Source organism: Entelurus aequoreus, linkage group LG01 (genome assembly GCF_033978785.1).
Source record: "Entelurus aequoreus isolate RoL-2023_Sb linkage group LG01, RoL_Eaeq_v1.1, whole genome shotgun sequence".
Lineage (NCBI taxonomy): Eukaryota > Metazoa > Chordata > Actinopteri > Syngnathiformes > Syngnathidae > Entelurus > Entelurus aequoreus.
The window spans coordinates 64,566,287-64,583,624 of record NC_084731.1 but is presented as its reverse complement, the minus strand read 5'-3'; the positions used below and the strand labels follow the sequence as shown (position 1 = coordinate 64,583,624).

The window sequence follows — 17,338 nt, the reverse complement described above, 5'->3', positions numbered from 1 at the left end:
TTGATCTGTAGATATTTATGTGTTGAAAGTAAAAATACATATTAATATTTGTAATAACTATTTTTAACAGAGACATTTCACATTCACCAAAACGGCAATTTAAGGCGCTACTTTTCTCCTATACTTTGAACCCTGCGGCTTATTAAATCGTGCAACTAATTTATGGATTTTTCTTCGCTAACGGCCATAATAATAACAATAATAATAATAATTCATTTTATTTATAAAGCACTTTACAGTTTTTGTTTTAAATCTCAAAGTGCCACAATGGCAAGTTATAAAACATAAAACATACACTAATAATACGATTAAAACAATGGCAAGTTATAAAACATAAAACATACACTAATAATACGATTAAAACTAATAGCCCTATTTGTAACTTTTCTTGAAACAATGTGTCTTTTCGTGCTTTTTGACAACGTTTAATCAATGTCGGGTTGTGACGTTGATTTGACCATTAAAATTTGGTCATTTCCTAACCAACAACGTGGATCCAACGTCAGACATCAACTTTGTCTCAATTTATTCAATTTATTAATACAACTATTTTGCAACGTCGTTTCAAAGTCACTTTTAAATGACATGTACGTATAATCAACATTGTATCCATGTCTTGTGCTTGCCGGGTTGTGTTCTTGTGAATGATCGGCAAAATTCCCCCAAAAAGTGCCTTTTAAGACATTGTGTGTATGACATGAAACAAGAATGCGTACTTGATGGAACTGCAGCCAAGCCGTGTGGCTGTAGGCGAAGGTTCCTCCCAGGTCAGGGGTCAACTGCGAAGCGTCCACGGTCTTGTAGAGACCTTTCATGGAGGTCACCAGGTCCATCTGAAACAGGGATGTCAAAGTGGTTTTCATTGAGGGGCCGCTTGTAACAGTGAATAATGTACGAATTTGACTGCTGAACGTGTTAGCATATTAGCTAAGGGTAATGACGCTCGCTTGATTACATTACGATAGCACGTACAAATATGCGTAAAAAAACCTCACATGGGACGGTGTATTAACAGTCTTAGTTATATTTTAAAACGTACAAACGTTGAATGACGATTCCGTACGAAAAGAAATGCTATGGATGGCTAGAAGACGGAACGGCACTTATACTTCTAGTTGAAAGCACTAAATAGAAGGATGAACTCGTCTAAAAGTTGGTGCTATAGAATCAGAATCAGAATCAGAATCAGAATAGTTTTATTGCCATTGTTTGAGAACGGGTTCACAAACTAGGAATTTTTCTTGGTGCAAACGTGCGACATAAAAACATATAACACATATTTGGTAATAAAAAGAGCTGTAACTGAGCTATCAGATAGACTTAGAAGGAATTCAAGGAATTCAAGGAGCTGCTGTTAGGAGTTATTGTACATTTGCCTGATGGACGAGGGGAAAAAAACTGTTCATGTGGCGGGAGGTGTGGGTCTGGATGGAGCGTAGTCTCCTGCCTGAGGGGAGAGGGGAGAATAGCGTGTGTCCAGGGTGAGAAGAGTCAGCTGTGATCCGACCCACACGCCTCCTGGTCCTGGAGGAGAACAAGTCCTGGAGGGATGGGAGCTAGCAGCCAATCACCTTCTCAGCAGCACGTACGATGCGCTGCAGTCTATGCTTATCCTGGACTGTGGCGCCGGGGAACCACACTGTGATGGAGGAGGTCAGGATGGACTCTATGATGGCTGAGTAAAACTGCACCAGCATCTCGGTCGGCACCTTAAGTTTCCTCAGCTGCCGCAGGAAGTACATCCTCTGCGGGGCCTTCTTGATGAGGGAGCTGATGGTCAGCTCCCACTTGAGGTCCTGGGTGATGGTGGTGCCCAAGAAACGGAAAGAGTCCACAATGGGGGCGGGGGTGGGAAAGTCAATCAGGGTGAGGGGGGATGGTGGGGCTGTGACTTTCCTGAAGTCCATGATCATCTCCACTGTTTTCTGGGCGTTCAGCTCCAGGTTGTTGAGGCTGCACCAGGACGTCAGCCGGTCCACCTCTCTCCTATAGGTGGACTCATCGCCATCCCAGATGAGCCCGATGAGGGTGGTGTCATCCGCAAACTTGAGCAGTTTTACGGATTGGTGACTGGAGGTGCAGCAGTTTGTATACAGGGAGAAGAGCCAGGGGGAGAGTACACAGCCCTGAGGAGTACCAGTGTTTGTGGTTCGACTGTCCGAGACAATCTTCCCCAGCCATACGTGCTGTCTTCGGTCTGTCAGGAAGTCATTAATCCAACTGCAGAGGGAGTCGGGCACGCTGAGCTGGTAGAGCTTGTCTCGTAGCAGTCCAGGGAGGATGGTGTTGAAGGCAGAGCTGAAGTCCACAAACAGGATCCTAGCGTAGGTTCCTGGGGAGTCCAGATGCTCCAGGATGAAGTGGAGGGCCAGGTTCACTGCATCATCCACAGACCTGTTGGCTCTGTAGGCGAACTGCAGTGGGTCCAGGAGGGGGCGGTGATGTCCTTGAGGTGGGGCAGGACCAAGCGCTCAAAGGACTTCATGACCACAGACGTCAGCGCGACCGGCCTGTAGTCATTTAGTCCTGTGATCCGTGCTTTCTTGGGGACAGGGGCAATGGTAGAGGTCTTAAAGCAGGACGGCACGCGGCATAGCTCCAGAGAGGTGTTAAAAATGTCAGTGAAGACGGGAGCCAGCTGGTCCGCACAGTGTCTGAGAGGGGAGGGGGAGACACCATCCGGCCCGGGGGCCTTCCGCGTATTCAGCTTCAAGAACTGCCGGCGTACATCCTCTTCTTTGATGGAGAGGGTCTTTACAGTCTTATGATGTTTTTGGAGTCCTGTGACGTCATTGGAGTCCTTTGAGTCCTTTAACTCCTTTAATGAAGTGCTGGCATTGGTGGGGAGGGTGATGGTGGGGGGAGCATGGCTTTGATGAGCTGAAGGCCGTTCATGACGACAGTAATGGGTGTTGAGGCCCTGAGCGAGAGTCCGGTCATTCAGGGCCTGGGGGGTTTTGGGCTTATAGTTCGTAAGGGCCCTTAGACCTCTCCAAACTGCCGCAGAATCATTGTAGCGGAACTGTTCCTGTAGACGGTTAGAGTACACAGATTTAGCTTTCTCCACTTCCCTGGTGAAGTGGTACTTCGCTTCTCTGTATGTACTTCGGTCCCCGCTTCTCCACGCAGCCTCCTTCTTCTTGCGCAGCTGTCGGAGCTTGGGTGTGAACCAGGGCTTGTCGTTGTTATAACAAACCCTGGTGCGCGTTGGAATGATGCGCGCCTCATTGAACTGTATGTATGAGGTCACAGTGTCCGTATACTCGTCCAGATTGTTCGTGGCCGCTCCAATTGCCTCCCAGTCTGTCGTTTCCCAACAAGCACGCAACTCGTCCACAGACTCGGCGGTGAAACACTTAATGTTCCTCATAACAGGTTTAGCCAGTTTCAGTCTCTGTCTGTATGAAGGGATTAAGTGCACCATCACGTGATCTGATAGTCCAAGAGCAGCGCGCGGGACTGCATGAAAAGCCTTGCTTATTGTAGTATAGCAGTGATCCAGCGTGTTCTCCTCTCTGGTCGGGCATTTAATAAACTGTCTATACTTTGGTAATTCCTGGCTCAAATTTCCCTTGTTAAAGTCACCAAGCACGATAACAAGAGAGTCAGGAAAAGACCGTTCCACATGTAAGATCTGTCCTGTGAGCGCGCGCTGAGCGTCACGCACGTCCGCGTCACGCACGTCCGCGTCGGGCGGGATGTAAACAGCCACGAGAATGAATGAAACAATCTCACGCGGTGAGTAAAAGGCTGGATGAAGAAATATTCCAGAGAAGAAGAACAGTGTCTAAAAATCACAGTCACGTCTGTGCACCAGCTATTGTTGATAAAGAAGCATAGTCCACCGCCTCTTTTTTTGCCAGAGAGCGCCGCGTCTCGGTCCGCGCGGAGGAGATGAAAGCCCTCCAGTTGAAGCGCAAACAATAACACACCCTTTCAGTGTATTGGCTTGTTTATTTGCGTTTTTATTTGCATAACGGCCGTCAGCAAAAGGAAACATCCATAATTTAGCCGCACTGTTTTATAAGCCGCAGGGTCCAAAGTGTTGGAAAAAAGTAGCGTTCTATAGTTTGGACTTTACCGTAGATTTTACAGTCAAAAAACTGGCAGCTCAGTCAACAGAATTTTAAGGCAAAAAAACAGGAGTATGCTGTAAAGAACAACGTAAAATGTATTGTAATTTTTATGAATTTGATGGGTAGTTTGCTGTAAAGTTAAGTATTTTTATTTAGACAAAAACATGTTTGGAAAGTATGATAATATACTGTAATATTTGTTGCAATATTGGATACTATTAAAGTTGAAAAGGTATGCAATTTCAAGCAGTACATATATTTTTTCTGTCAAAATGACAAAAAATCAATGACATTTAGTGAGAAAACATGAAGTACTTTATTGACACATATCATTTCCAGGTGTTTGCGGGCCAGGTAAAATGATGTGCTGGAACACAGGTGCAGACAAAGAGGACAAGTCTCACCTGGAGACCAGGCTGCTTGTCAGGACGTGGAGACGTGTCTTTGTCCAGCAGCACCACCATGCAGTGCACCGCATGCAGGGCCTGCTCCTGCGGTACGAAGACAACATTTAGGAATACACCCTGATTGGATTTAAACAAAAAATACACCCTGACTGGATTTAAGCGAAAAATACACCCTGACTGGATTTAAGCGAAAAATACACCTTGACTACACTTAAGCGAAAAATACACCCTGACTGGACTTAAGCGAAAAATACACCCTGACAGCACTTAAGCGAAAAATACACCCTGACTGGACATAAGCGAAAAATACACCCTGATTGCACTTAAGCGAAAAATACACCCTGACTGCACTTAAGCGGAAAATACACCCTGACTGGACTTAAGCGAAAAATACACCCTGACTGGACTTACACCCTGACTGGACTTAAGCGAAAAATACACTCTGACTGGACTTAAGCGAAAAATACACCCTGACTGGACTTAAGTGAAAAAATACACCCTGACTGGACTTAAGCGAAAAATACACCCTGACTGGACTTAAGCGAAAAATACACCCTGACTGGACTTAAGCGAAAAAATACACCCTGACTGGACTTAAGCGAAAAATACACCCTGACTGGACTTAAGCGAAAAATACACCCTGACTGGACTTAAGTGAAAAAATACACCCTGACTGGACTCAAGCGAAAAATACACCCTGACTGGACTTAAGTGAAAAAATACACCCTGACTGGACTTAAGCAAAAAATACACCCTGACTGGACTTAAGTGAAAAAATACACCCTGACTGGACTTAAGCGAAAAATACACCCTGACTGGACTTAAGCAAAAAATACACCCTGACTGGACTTAAGTGAAAAAATACACCCTGACTGGACTTAAGTGAAAAAATACACCCTGACTGGACTTAAGCGAAAAATACACCCTGAGTGGACTTAAGCGAAAAATACACCCTGACTGGACTTAAGCGAAAAATGCACCCTGACTGGACTTAAGCGAAAAATGCACCCTGACTGGACTTAAAGGCCTACTGAAACCCACTACTACCGACCACGCAGTCTGATAGTTTATATATCAATGATGAAATCTTAACATTATAACACATGCCAATACGGCCGGGTTAACTTATAAAGTGACATTTTAAATTTGCCGCTAAACTTCCGGTTCGAAACGCCTCTGAGGATGACGTATGCGCGTGACGTAGACCGGCGAACACGGGTATGCCTTCCACATTGAAGCCAATACGAAAAAGCTCTGTTTTCATTTCATAATTCCACAGTATTCTGGACATCTGTGTTCGTGAATCTGTTGCAATCATGTTCATTGCATTATGGAGAAGGAAGCTGAGCAAGCAAAGAAGAAAGTTGTCGGTGCGAAATGGACGTATTTTTCGAACGTAGTCAGCAACAACAGTACACAGCCGGCGCTTCTTTGTTTACATTCCCGGAAGATGCAGTCAAGATGGAAGAACTCGGATAACAGAGACTCTAACCAGGAGGACTTTTGACTTCGATACACAGACGCCTGTAGAGAACTGGGACAACACAGACTCTTACCAGGATTACTTTGATTTGGATGACAAAGACGCAGACGTGCTACTGTGAGTATGCAGCTTTGGCTTCTAAACATTTGATCGCTTGACCGTATGTGCGCAACTTTTTTTTGCGTATGTACGTAACTTTTTAAAAATATATAAGCTTTATGAACCTTGGGTTAGGTGAACGGTCTTTTGGGCTGAGTGATTGTGTGTGTTGATCAGGTGTTTGAATTGTATTGGCGTGTTCTATGGAGCTAGGAGCTAGCAGAGGAGCTAGGAGCTAGCGTAACAAACACGCAGGTGTTTTTATGCAGGATTAATTTGTGGCATATTAAATATAAGCCTGGTTGTGTTGTGGCTAATAGAGTATATATATGTCTTGTGTTTATTTACTGTTGTAGTCATTCCCAGCTGAATATCAGGTCACCCCCGGCTCTCACAGCATCTTCCCTATCTGAATAGCTTCAACTCCCCACTAGTCCTTCACTTGCACTTTACTCATCCACAAATCTTTCATCCTCGCTCAAATTAATGGGGAAATTGTCGCTTTCTCGGTCCGAATCTCTCTCACTTCATGCGGCCATCATTGTAAACAATAGGGAACTTTGCGTATATGTTCAACTGACTACGTCACGCTACTTCCGGTAGGGGCAAGCCTTTTTTTTATCAGATACCAAAAGTTGCAATCTTTATCGTCGTTGTTCTATACTAAATCCTTTCAGCAAAAATATGGCAATATCGCGAAATGATCAAGTATGACACATAGAATAGATCTGCTATCCCCGTTTAAATAAAAAAATTCATTTCAGTAGGCCTTTAAGTGAAAAATACACCCTGACTGGACTTAAGCGAAAAATACACCCTGACTGGACTTAAGCGAAATATACACCGTGACTGCACTTAAGCGAAAAATACACCCTGACTGGACTTAAGCCAAAAATATCTAGTCGATACTACTATGATTACATCGATATTTTTTTATCGTCACAAATATATATACATATTGTGTTTAAAAACTCAGGAAATACGTCCCTGGACACATGAGGACTTTGAATATGACCAATGTATATGATCCTGTAACTACTTGGTATCGGATCGACACCTAAATGTGTGGTATCATCCAAAACTAATGTAAAGTATCAAAGAAGAGAAGAATAAGTGATTATTACATTTTAACAGAAGTGTAGATAGAACATGTTAAAACAGAAAATAAGCAGATATTAACAGTACATGAACAAGTGGATTAATAATACATTTTTACAGTTTGTCCTTTATAATGTAGACAAAATAATAGGTAGATAAATGACACAATATGTTACTGCATACGTCAGCAGACTAATTAGGAGTCTTTCTTTGTTTACTTACTACTAAAAGACAAGTTGTCTAGTATGTTCAACATTTTATTTAAGCACTAAATTGCAATAATAAACAATTGTTTCATTTACCTTAAGGTTTTTTGTTCCAATAAAGCCATTTTTTGGTGGTCCCCTCTATTTATAAAAGTATCAAATTACATTTTGGTATGGGGACCACCTTGGTGTCTACATAATGGGGTCTTTTTAAAGTTGATTAGAATGATACAAGCACTGTGTTTAATGATGATTCATCCTAATGGTGATGAATGTGACTGATAACGAGTCATGTGACAGCAGAACTAGTTCAGTGTGGTTTAGCTTCCACCTGGGCCATGAGCAGAGCCGTGTAGAGATGAGGCGGGGGGGCCTTCTTCCTGGCATCGATGACCAGAGTCAGTCCCAGCTCGCGTACATCTTTCCTGGGGAGACAACCAGTCAGGTGAGAGCTCACTCAAACACTCTTCATGCGTTCATCAAGTCACCACACGAGTCGTGCAATAATACAGTAATACACCCAAAAATCTACACTTGTTAATTTGCGGTAAAAAAACAACAACAAACGAACTGGGAGCTCAGGCGCCAAATGTTACTGTAAAATTGCAGGTTTTTTTTACTTTAAGTTTGGAACATTTCGTGTTAATGTTCATAAAAACTGGGAATTCTAGGAAATCCAGTTTTTTTTTTTTAATTCTTGAACATTTCTGAACAGGCTGAATATTTTAAAAATGGAACGGTTGGAATCAGATAAAAAAAAATGTGGGAGTTATGGAACTTTGAAAAATGGGGACCTCTTTTCAATGGGAATTTCATGGAAATTTGGGAATTTCTGGAATTTTTATTTTTTTTATTTTTTTCGGAAAATGCAAAAATATTTGAATGTTCTGAATGAGTTGAAATGGTTGGTGTTGGAATTTTTCAAATCGGTCGAGAAATGTTGAAATAGAAACATTTTGAATTGAGAAATGGGGTAACGGAATTCCTATAATTTCGGGAAAACCGGGGAATGTTTCCAGTTCAAAAACAATTTTGTTTTTTGTTCTGATTAAGAGGAATGTTTGGGCGGTTGAACGGTTGAAGTGGGTTGAAAAATGTGGAACGAGTAGTCGACAGAAAAAAGGGTGAAAATAGGGCATTTTGGGAATTCCTGGAATTTTTTTTCAACTTGGAAAAAAGGGAAGTTTGAATGTCCAGTGTGAGTGGAATGTGTTGAAGGTGGAATAGTTTGAATAGGTTGAAAAATGTGGAAATGGTGGAAGTGTGAAAAATGCCCAATTCATTTTGAATAGGAAAAATGTCCAGGGAAAAACCTGGAATTCTGTGGAATCTGTGGAATTTGTCGAGGGAAATGCCGCGATTCCCGAATAGGCCGAACAGTTTGAAGTTGGAATGGTTTGAATCAGATAAAAAAATGTGGGAGTTGTGGAACTTTGAAAAATGTTCCATTCTTTTCAGTGGGAATTTCATGGAAATTTGGGAATTTGGGAAAATAAGGATTTTTTTTGGGAAAATGCAAAAATATTTGAATGTTCTTAATGAGTTGAAATGGTTGGTGTTGGAATTTTTCAAATCGATCGAGAAATGTTGAAGTAGTGACATTTTGAATTGAGAAATGGTATAAGGGAATTCCTATAATTTCGGGAAAACCGGGAATTTTCCCAGTTCAAAAAACAACTTTGTTTTTGTTCTGATTAAGAGGAATGTTTGGACGGTGGAACGGTTGAAGTGGGTTGAAAAATGTGTTAGGAGTAGTCGACAGAAAAAAGGGTGAAAATAGGGCATTCTGGGAATTCCTGGAATTTTTTTTAACTTGGAAAAAGGAAAGTTTGAATGTCTGGTAAGAGTGAAATATGTTGAAGGTGGAATGGTTAGAATCGGTTGAAAAATGTGGAAATGGCGGAAGTGTGAAAAATGGCCAATTCATTTTGAATGGGAAAAATGTCCCGGAAAACCTGGAATTCTGGGACATCTGGGAATTTTGGGAATCTGTCAAGGGAAATGCGGCGATTCCCGAATAGGCTGAACAGTTTGAAGTTGGAACGGTTTAAATCAGATAAATCACTTAGCGTCTAACAATCTCTGTGAACCTTTTCAATCCGGTTTCAGGGCAAATCACTGAAACCGCAACAGCCCTCGCAAAAATGACTAATGATCTATTGCTAACGATGGATTCTGATGCTTCATCTATGTTGCTGCTTCTTGATCTTAGCGCCGCTTTCGATACTGTTGATCATAATATTTTATTAGAGCGTATCAAAACGCGTATTGGGATGTCAGACTTAGCCTGGTCTTGGTTTAACTCTTATCTTACTGACAGGATGCAGTGTGTCTCCCATAACAATGTGACCTCGGACTATGTCAAGGTAACGTGCGGAGTTCCCCAGAGTTCGGTTCTTGGCCCTGCACTCTTTAGTATTTACATGCTGCCGCTAGGTGACATCATACGCAAATACGGTGTTAGCTTTCCCTGTTATGCTGATGACACCCAACTCTACATGCCCCTAAAGCTGACCAACACGCCGGATTGTAGTCAGCTGGAGGCGTGTCTTAATGAAATTAAACAATGGATGTCCGCTAACTTTTTGCAACTCAACGCTAAGAAAACGGAAATGCTGATTATCGGTCCTGCTCAACACCGACATCTATTTAATAATACCACCTTAACATTTGACAACCAAACAATTAAACAAGGCGACTCGGTAAAGAATCTGGGTATTATCTTCGACCCAACTCTCTCGTTTGAGTCACACATTAAGAGTGTTACTAAAACAGCCTTCTTTCATCTCCGTAATATCGCTAAAATTCGTTCCATTTTGTCCACAAACGATGCTGAGATCATTATCCATGCGTTCGTTACATCTCGTCTCGATTACTGTAACGTTTTATTTTCGGGCCTCCCTATGTCTAGCATTAAAAGATTACAGATGGTACAAAATGCGGCTGCTAGACTTTTGACAAAAACAAGAAAGTTTGATCATATTACGCCTATACTGGCTCACTTGCACTGGCTTCCTGTGCACCTAAGATGCGACTTTAAGGTTTTACTACTTACGTATAAAATACTACACGGTCAAGCTCCTGCCTATCTTGCCGATTGTATTGTACCATATGTCCCGGCAAGAAATCTGCGTTCAAAGAACTCCGGCTTATTAGTGATTCCCAGAGGCCAAAAAAAGTCTGCGGGCTATAGAGCGTTTTCTATTCGGGCTCCAATACTATGGAATGTCCTCTCGGTAAAAGTTAGAGATGCTACCTCAGTAAAAGCATTTAAGTCTCATCTTAAAACGCATTTGTATACTCTAGCCTTTAAATAGACTCCCTTTTTAGACCAGTTGATCTGCCGTTTCTTTTCTTTTCTTTTCTTTTCTACTCTGCTCCCAACCCGGGGTGGACCGCTAGCCTGTTCATCGGATGGGGACATCTCTACGCTGCTGACCCGTCTCCGCTCGGGATGGTTCCTGCTGGCCCCACCATGGACTGGACTTTCGCTGATGTGTTGGACTTTCACAATATTATGTCAGACCCACTCGACATCCATTGCTTTCGGTCTCCCCTAGAGGGGGGGGGGGGGGGGTTAACCACATATGCGGTCCTCTCCAAGGTTTCTCATAGTCATTCACATTGACGTCCCACTGGGGTGAGTTTTCCTTGCCCGTATGTGGGCTCTGTACCGAGGATGTCGTTGTGGCTTGTACAGCCCTTTGAGACACTTGTGATTTAGGGCTATATAAATAAACGTTGATTGATTGATTGATTGATAAAAAATAGTGGGAGTTGTGTAACTTTGAAAAATGTCCCTTTCTTTTCAATGAAAATTTCATGGAAATTTGGGAAATTCGGGAAAATAGGGATTTTTTTTTTTTTTTTCGGAAAATGCAAAAATATTTGAATGTTCTGAATGAGTTGAAATGGTTGGTGTTGGAATTTTTCAAATCGGTCGAGAAATGTTGAAGTGGTAACATTTTGAATTGAGTAATGATATTACGGAATTCCTGGAATTTCGGGAAAACCGGGAATGTTTCAAGTTCAAAAAACAACTTTGTTTGTTGTCCTGATTAAGAGAAATTTTTTGACGGTGAAATGGTCGAAGTGGGTTGAAAAATGTGGAAGGAGTAGTCGACAGAAAAAAAGAGTGAAATTAGGGAATTCTGGGAATTCCTGGACTGTTTTTGAACTTGGAAAATAGAAGTTTAAATGTCCAGGATGAGTGGAATGTGTTGAAGGTGGAATGGTTTGAATAGGTTGAAAAATGTTGAAATGGTGGAAGTTTGAAAAATCGCCAATTTATTTTGAATGGGAAAAATGTCCCGGAAAACCTGGAATTCTGGGAAATCTAGGAATTTGGGGAATTTGTCAAGGGAAATGCCGCAATTCCTGAATAGGCTGAACAGTTTGAAGTTGGAACAGTTTGAATCGCATGAAAAATGTGGAAGAAGAAGAAGAATAATAAATATATAAATTTTGGTGTAGAAATTATTGTGTGAATGTTTGGAACATTCACACAATCATTTCAAAGCAAGTTATCCATCAAATTGTGCAATGTAAAAGTAGCAATAGATTTCATGGTCAAATTGTGAAATTTACTGTGGTTTTTACAGCATTTTTTTTCAAAATGAAAAAAAAACAGTACTTTTTTTTACTGTAATAAACTGTGGTGCCGTTTTGGCATTTACAGTAAAACACCCAAAAATCTACACTTGTTGATTTGCGGTAAAATACAACAACAAACTGGCAGCTCAGGTGCCAACATTTTTACTGTAAAATTGAATACAGTAAAAAAAACAAATTTAATTTTTACAGTAAAATTCTGGCAAATTGAGCTGCCTTTTTTTTTTTTTACCATGAAAACAGCAGTACTGTTTTTCCATTTACAGTAATATACACTACGTTTTGAGGTGAAATTATTGCAACTATAATTATTATGATATATATATATATATATATATACTATATTCATGTATTATAACTAAAGACTATTAAAAAAATGGGAGCCATTACCTCCCTGCTTGGCACTCAGCATCAAGGGTTGGAATTGGGGGTTAAATCCCCAAAAATGATTCCACCGCTGCTGCTCACTGCTCCCCTCACCTCCCAGGGGGTGAACAAGGGGATGGGTCAAATGCAGAGGAAAAATTTCACCACACCTAGTGTGTGTGTGTGTGACTATCATTGGTACTTTAACTTTAACTCACCATATTTTTTTTACATTTTAGTTTTTAAAAAATCTACTAATTAAATGCATAAACAAATGGTGTAATGATAGTATTCACTGTTAGAAGCGGCCCCCTGGGGCCAAACATAACTGGGATGTGGCCGTCAGTGAAAATGGGTTGGAGGTTATTGTTGGTCATAAAGTGTTTGGACGTTCATGCACCAAAGACTCACTGCCTGTGAAATGCATTGTATTTTACTGCCCTCTAGTGGCCTTACCGATAATTACAACAACACGACATTAGTCCGTACACAAACAACTAAAATGTATTTGGAAAGGAAAACGGATAGTTACAACAAATATAATATATCTTAGAGGTGTAATGTATTTTTATAAATTGCATTTGATCAGGGGATTTTTGAGTGGGTGTAATATTTTGTGTGTTAAAAAAAAAAAAAAAAAATGTATTAATTGTATTTGCATTTTTCTGCTTTCATTTCTTTTACAGTATTTGTGTTTATTGTTGTAGTATGTTTTTCTTCGGTCATATGGATTATATTAATAATAATATACTAATAAATATACAAATTTAGATACGTAATATATCTGAGTGATGTATAATATTTTGCTTCTTCCAGCTCCTTTTTCGACACAGAAATGTTTATTCATTAATTTTTTTGTATTACTTTTTGTGTTTTGTTTTGCAAATGACAATATTGTGTTGGAAATGTTGTTTTTCTTCTTTCTTTTTTTTTTAATTGTGTGGATGAAAAGTTTTTTTTGGTTTATTGTGTCTGAAAAAAAAATTTAAACATATATGGTTATATATAATTTTTTGTGTTGTCATATATTTAATTAGGTACACATTACAATAAAAAAAACATTTATGATCAAGTTTATTGGTCACATTCATAATGTTGTAAAAATAATTCATAAATAATGAAATAATCAGATGATTTTAATGCAGCTGACACTCATAAAGTCGTCAACATTACAATTTATCTTTTTAATCTTTATTATATTTTTTCAGACAGAACAAATATTCAAAGACTTGATAATAATACAAACATGTCTTGGTTAAAATAATAAAAAAAAATGTACAGATATATTATATATTTATATATTGTAAAACATAAAAAAAAACTATGAATAAACAAGACAAAACAAAATTTGCTTGCAGGAACATTTATTTATTTCCATTTTTTGCACTTTTTCAGTACTAATCGTCAAAAAGATGCTTATAGGTATTTATTTTTTTCTAAATAAATTGTCCATATTGTCATATTTTCCTAATAGACCTTCCATCAAGTGTCATATATGTAATATATGAACATTATATTATATATTATCACTCATAACTTTGCCACGTTTCTCTTACCATTAATGCGAGACGAACCGGCCAACGAACCCCCACATATGTTATACCGTCGGAAAGGTTTCGTTGGCGCCGACGGGGCTACTTTAAGTTGGGAACATTTCCTGTTACCATGGTGACGATACTCACAAATAAATGAAAAATGGGCCAATTCAATGGGTACATACCTTTTAATGGCTAAAGACAAAGGCTAAAAAGACACGATTACCTCCTCTTGTAGCTCAACCATACTTTCACGTAGCTTGTCACTTAACGTCTCATTTTATTCACACACTTGTTTACTTTAACGCTGGCTAAAACGTTTTGACGTCCAATATTTGGTTTTGGCTGGATGGCCATCGGAAGGAGGCGAGCAAGGTTTTTTTTTTGCAAGCGTCTCTCATGATAGCATGCTAACATTTTATGCTAGCTTTTTTGCTACTTTCTATGTCCACACCAACAAATACTGCATTTTGGTATTCCTTCTTACCCAGTCATGTGCTAGCTTCTTAACGTTAGCATGTGAGTATGCTAACATTAGCATGGTGACTTTTCCAGCTAATATTACACTTTTGTCTCTAATTCCATAGACCTTAGAATCATATAACTAGGAATGTGACCCTTGTTAACTGTTAGCGTGCTAAATTTAGCATGCTAGCACGCTAACAGTGCTAACTTTTTTTGGCAAATGTTACACTTTTTTTCTCCATTTCCGCAGCCATACAACTTATAGTCATATGAAGTGAAGTGAAGTATATTTATATAGCGCTTTTGTCTAGTGACTCAAAGCGCTTGTTACATAGTGAAACCCAATATCTAAACCAGTGTGGGTGGCACTGGGCGCAGGTGGGTGAAGTGTCTTGCCCAAGGACACAACGGCAGTGACTAAGATGGCGGAAGTGGGGATCCAACCTGGAACCCACAAGTTGCTGGCACGGCCACTCTACCAACTGAGCTATACCGCCCGTTGGTATGTGAAACATGCTAACTGTTCATTACAGTGCTAGCTTTTTGAGCTAATTTTGCAACCGTCTACCCTAAAGTCAGATAACTTGGTATGTGACACTTGTCACCTGCTAGCATGCTAATGTTAGCATGATAGCATGCTAACTTTTTAGCTAACTTTACTTTTTTTTCTCTAAATAGACAGCCATACACCTTACAGTCATATAACTTGGTATGTGACACATGTTAACTGATAGCATGCTAACATTATCTTTCTACCATGGTCAAGCAGAGGTCCATGACACAGATAGCAGGCCCGTCAAAATTTCCGCAGGAATTTTCTTGTTATTATTATTATCATCACTTTTCTTAGTTCCTACTATGATACCATGTGCAGTACCTTGGTATGGAGTGGAGATAAAGCAGCAACTGGCAGATATTCTGGGCTGATAGAGGAGGTGAGGTCGGCTCCTTGTCACAGTGAAGCTCCACCACTGCCCTACCCGTCTTGTCCCGGCTGCCTGGAGGTAAAGGGCACCAAAAAAAAGGTATGCATTTGATATTTATCTGTACGAAATGGCAACACAAACTCCCTTTAAGGATAAAAGGCCACCATAAACTACTCTAGTCTTCTCCAACCGCAATGAAAGCCAAGTACCTGGTAGACAAATGACACCCAGCTCAAGCAAACCACTGACGCTTTGGAAACTGGAGCCCAGACTTTGAGGAGTAGCGTTAGAACTGACGGACGGAAGCTGAGAAGAAGACGTGACTTGTGTCTTGAGGTTGTGGAGTCTCACGTGTGGTCCGTCTGAAGTGGGCGGAGTCTCAATTCCATGTGATTGGGAATCTGCCGGTAAACACAAACACACGAGCATCTTTAAACCGCTGGTTCATAATAAGCATCAAACCCACAATCCATCCACCTGTTTTTGGAACAGGGTCATGGGGCTGAAATATAAATATTCTACATTAGGATAGGATAGGATAGGTCTTTATTGCCATTGCACAAGTACAACAAAACTTTGTTTTCAGCACAAACCCATTCAAGATTAGATAAACAAACAGTGTACAGGGTTACGGAACAGGAACGCTGATGGGTCGCCACAAGGCGCCCCGTAAAAGATGGGAAAAAGGTCAACGCTGGGGAAGGATGAGTAAAAAAATACAATCTAGACTGGGCTCCCAAGACTGGAGTAGGAAAAAAACCTCCATAGCAAAGCACATATACATATTACAACGTACATCTCAAGATATCTAGCAACAGAGGGGAGGGGGCCATGGTGGCAGGCCACAACTTTCAGGCGCTGACCATCTGTCCATCACCCCTATGGGATTTGCGTCAAGGGCGTTGGATATGGGTTGGGGTATGTGTGTGTGGCGTATATTTTTTCGTGGATGCATGTGTGTGTGTAAGCCTGCCGCTTGTCTCTGTTCCGCGGCCTTGATGTCGTGCAGCCGATAAGTCCAAAGTCAACAACAAAAGGTGTGTCTCCATGAGAGACAAGAAGGGAGTTTGTTGTGTCTTCGCCGCACTGTCCGTCGGGAGAGTCTCCAAGCCAGGGAAACAATCCAAGTTAGAATGTTTTGTATGCGAGTGAAAATAAAATTTCCTTTTCACTCTAAATTGTCTATGACCTCAAATTCATCCTGCGGGGCAGACAGTCCAATGTCATCCAAATCACAAGAGTGTCCACAGTTCTTCCCGCATCCTCCAAACATTTGGTGCCTAATTCATAGTTCAGGGCCTAAAACTGAGGTCTACAGGTAAAATCCCCACCAAAATGGACAGATTAGGAATTTTAGGCTAGTTTCAGCACATTTTGGAACACCCCACCTCTAGCTCCAAAATGTGGGCGGGGCCTGCATCTGCCTGCTGACGTCACCTGCTACCTGCTTAGTTTGTGCTTTGGTCGCAAACATTTTCAGGATTCTGATTTTGAAGGAGTTTGGATGAAAACATTGAAAGACTCAATCCAACTCAGTCATTAAAACCAAAAAAAAGGTAAGCCACTAATACCGTATTTTACGGACTATAAGCCACTACTTTTTTTCCCGAGCTTTGAACCCTGCGGCTTATACAAAGATGCGGCAGAACTATGGATTTTTCTTAATGAATCGCCATGATGTTTTGTATACAACAACCTTACATAGAGGCTTAAAAGGTGTGTCATTGTTTGTGCTACGGCGCCATCTTTTAGGTGGGTTTGCTCACTGCAGGTGCTGCTGGTTGAAAGTCTACAGTATTTATTTCTGTTTCGTGCCTTGAACCGAAAATATAAGTGTCGTTTTGTCTACTAGTCGTCCATAGTGTTTCTATGCCTGTATGGTGTCTTCATTCATCACTCCAAGCAAGGTTTGTAAGTTTTAGAATATAACTAAAACAATTCATACTTACATGTTTGATAGTAGTGTTTTCATGCATATTTGCACATGCTATTCGTAATATGCTAACACGTTTATGAGTGTCTGTGTTAGTTTCATTAAGTTACAATGGAATTTTGTGCCTTGAACC

General features: G+C 40.6%; 1 protein-coding gene and 1 long non-coding RNA gene across 4 annotated transcripts in view; one reads left to right on the top strand and one right to left on the bottom strand.

Annotated features, from left to right (window-relative positions):
* LOC133655852 (uncharacterized) overlaps positions 1–9,711 on the top strand; it is an 88,652-nt gene extending 78,941 nt beyond the window's left edge. The window contains exons 2-3 of the long non-coding RNA XR_009827058.1: positions 4,416–4,572; positions 7,673–9,711. This is a non-coding gene — a long non-coding RNA (uncharacterized LOC133655852). The remainder of the gene's footprint in view (positions 1–4,415; positions 4,573–7,672) is intronic.
* LOC133655818 (uncharacterized) overlaps positions 1–17,338 on the bottom strand; it is a 134,186-nt gene that overhangs the window by 51,206 nt on the left and 65,642 nt on the right. For all 3 annotated transcript variants that reach the window (XM_062056362.1, XM_062056370.1, XM_062056376.1), the window contains exons 4-8: positions 15,482–15,673; positions 15,224–15,344; positions 7,701–7,794; positions 4,481–4,567; positions 717–833 (exon numbers count right to left, since the gene is read on the bottom strand). In XM_062056362.1, the coding sequence (XP_061912346.1) occupies positions 717–833; positions 4,481–4,567; positions 7,701–7,794; positions 15,224–15,344; positions 15,482–15,673 (611 nt within the window). The remainder of the gene's footprint in view (positions 1–716; positions 834–4,480; positions 4,568–7,700; positions 7,795–15,223; positions 15,345–15,481; positions 15,674–17,338) is intronic.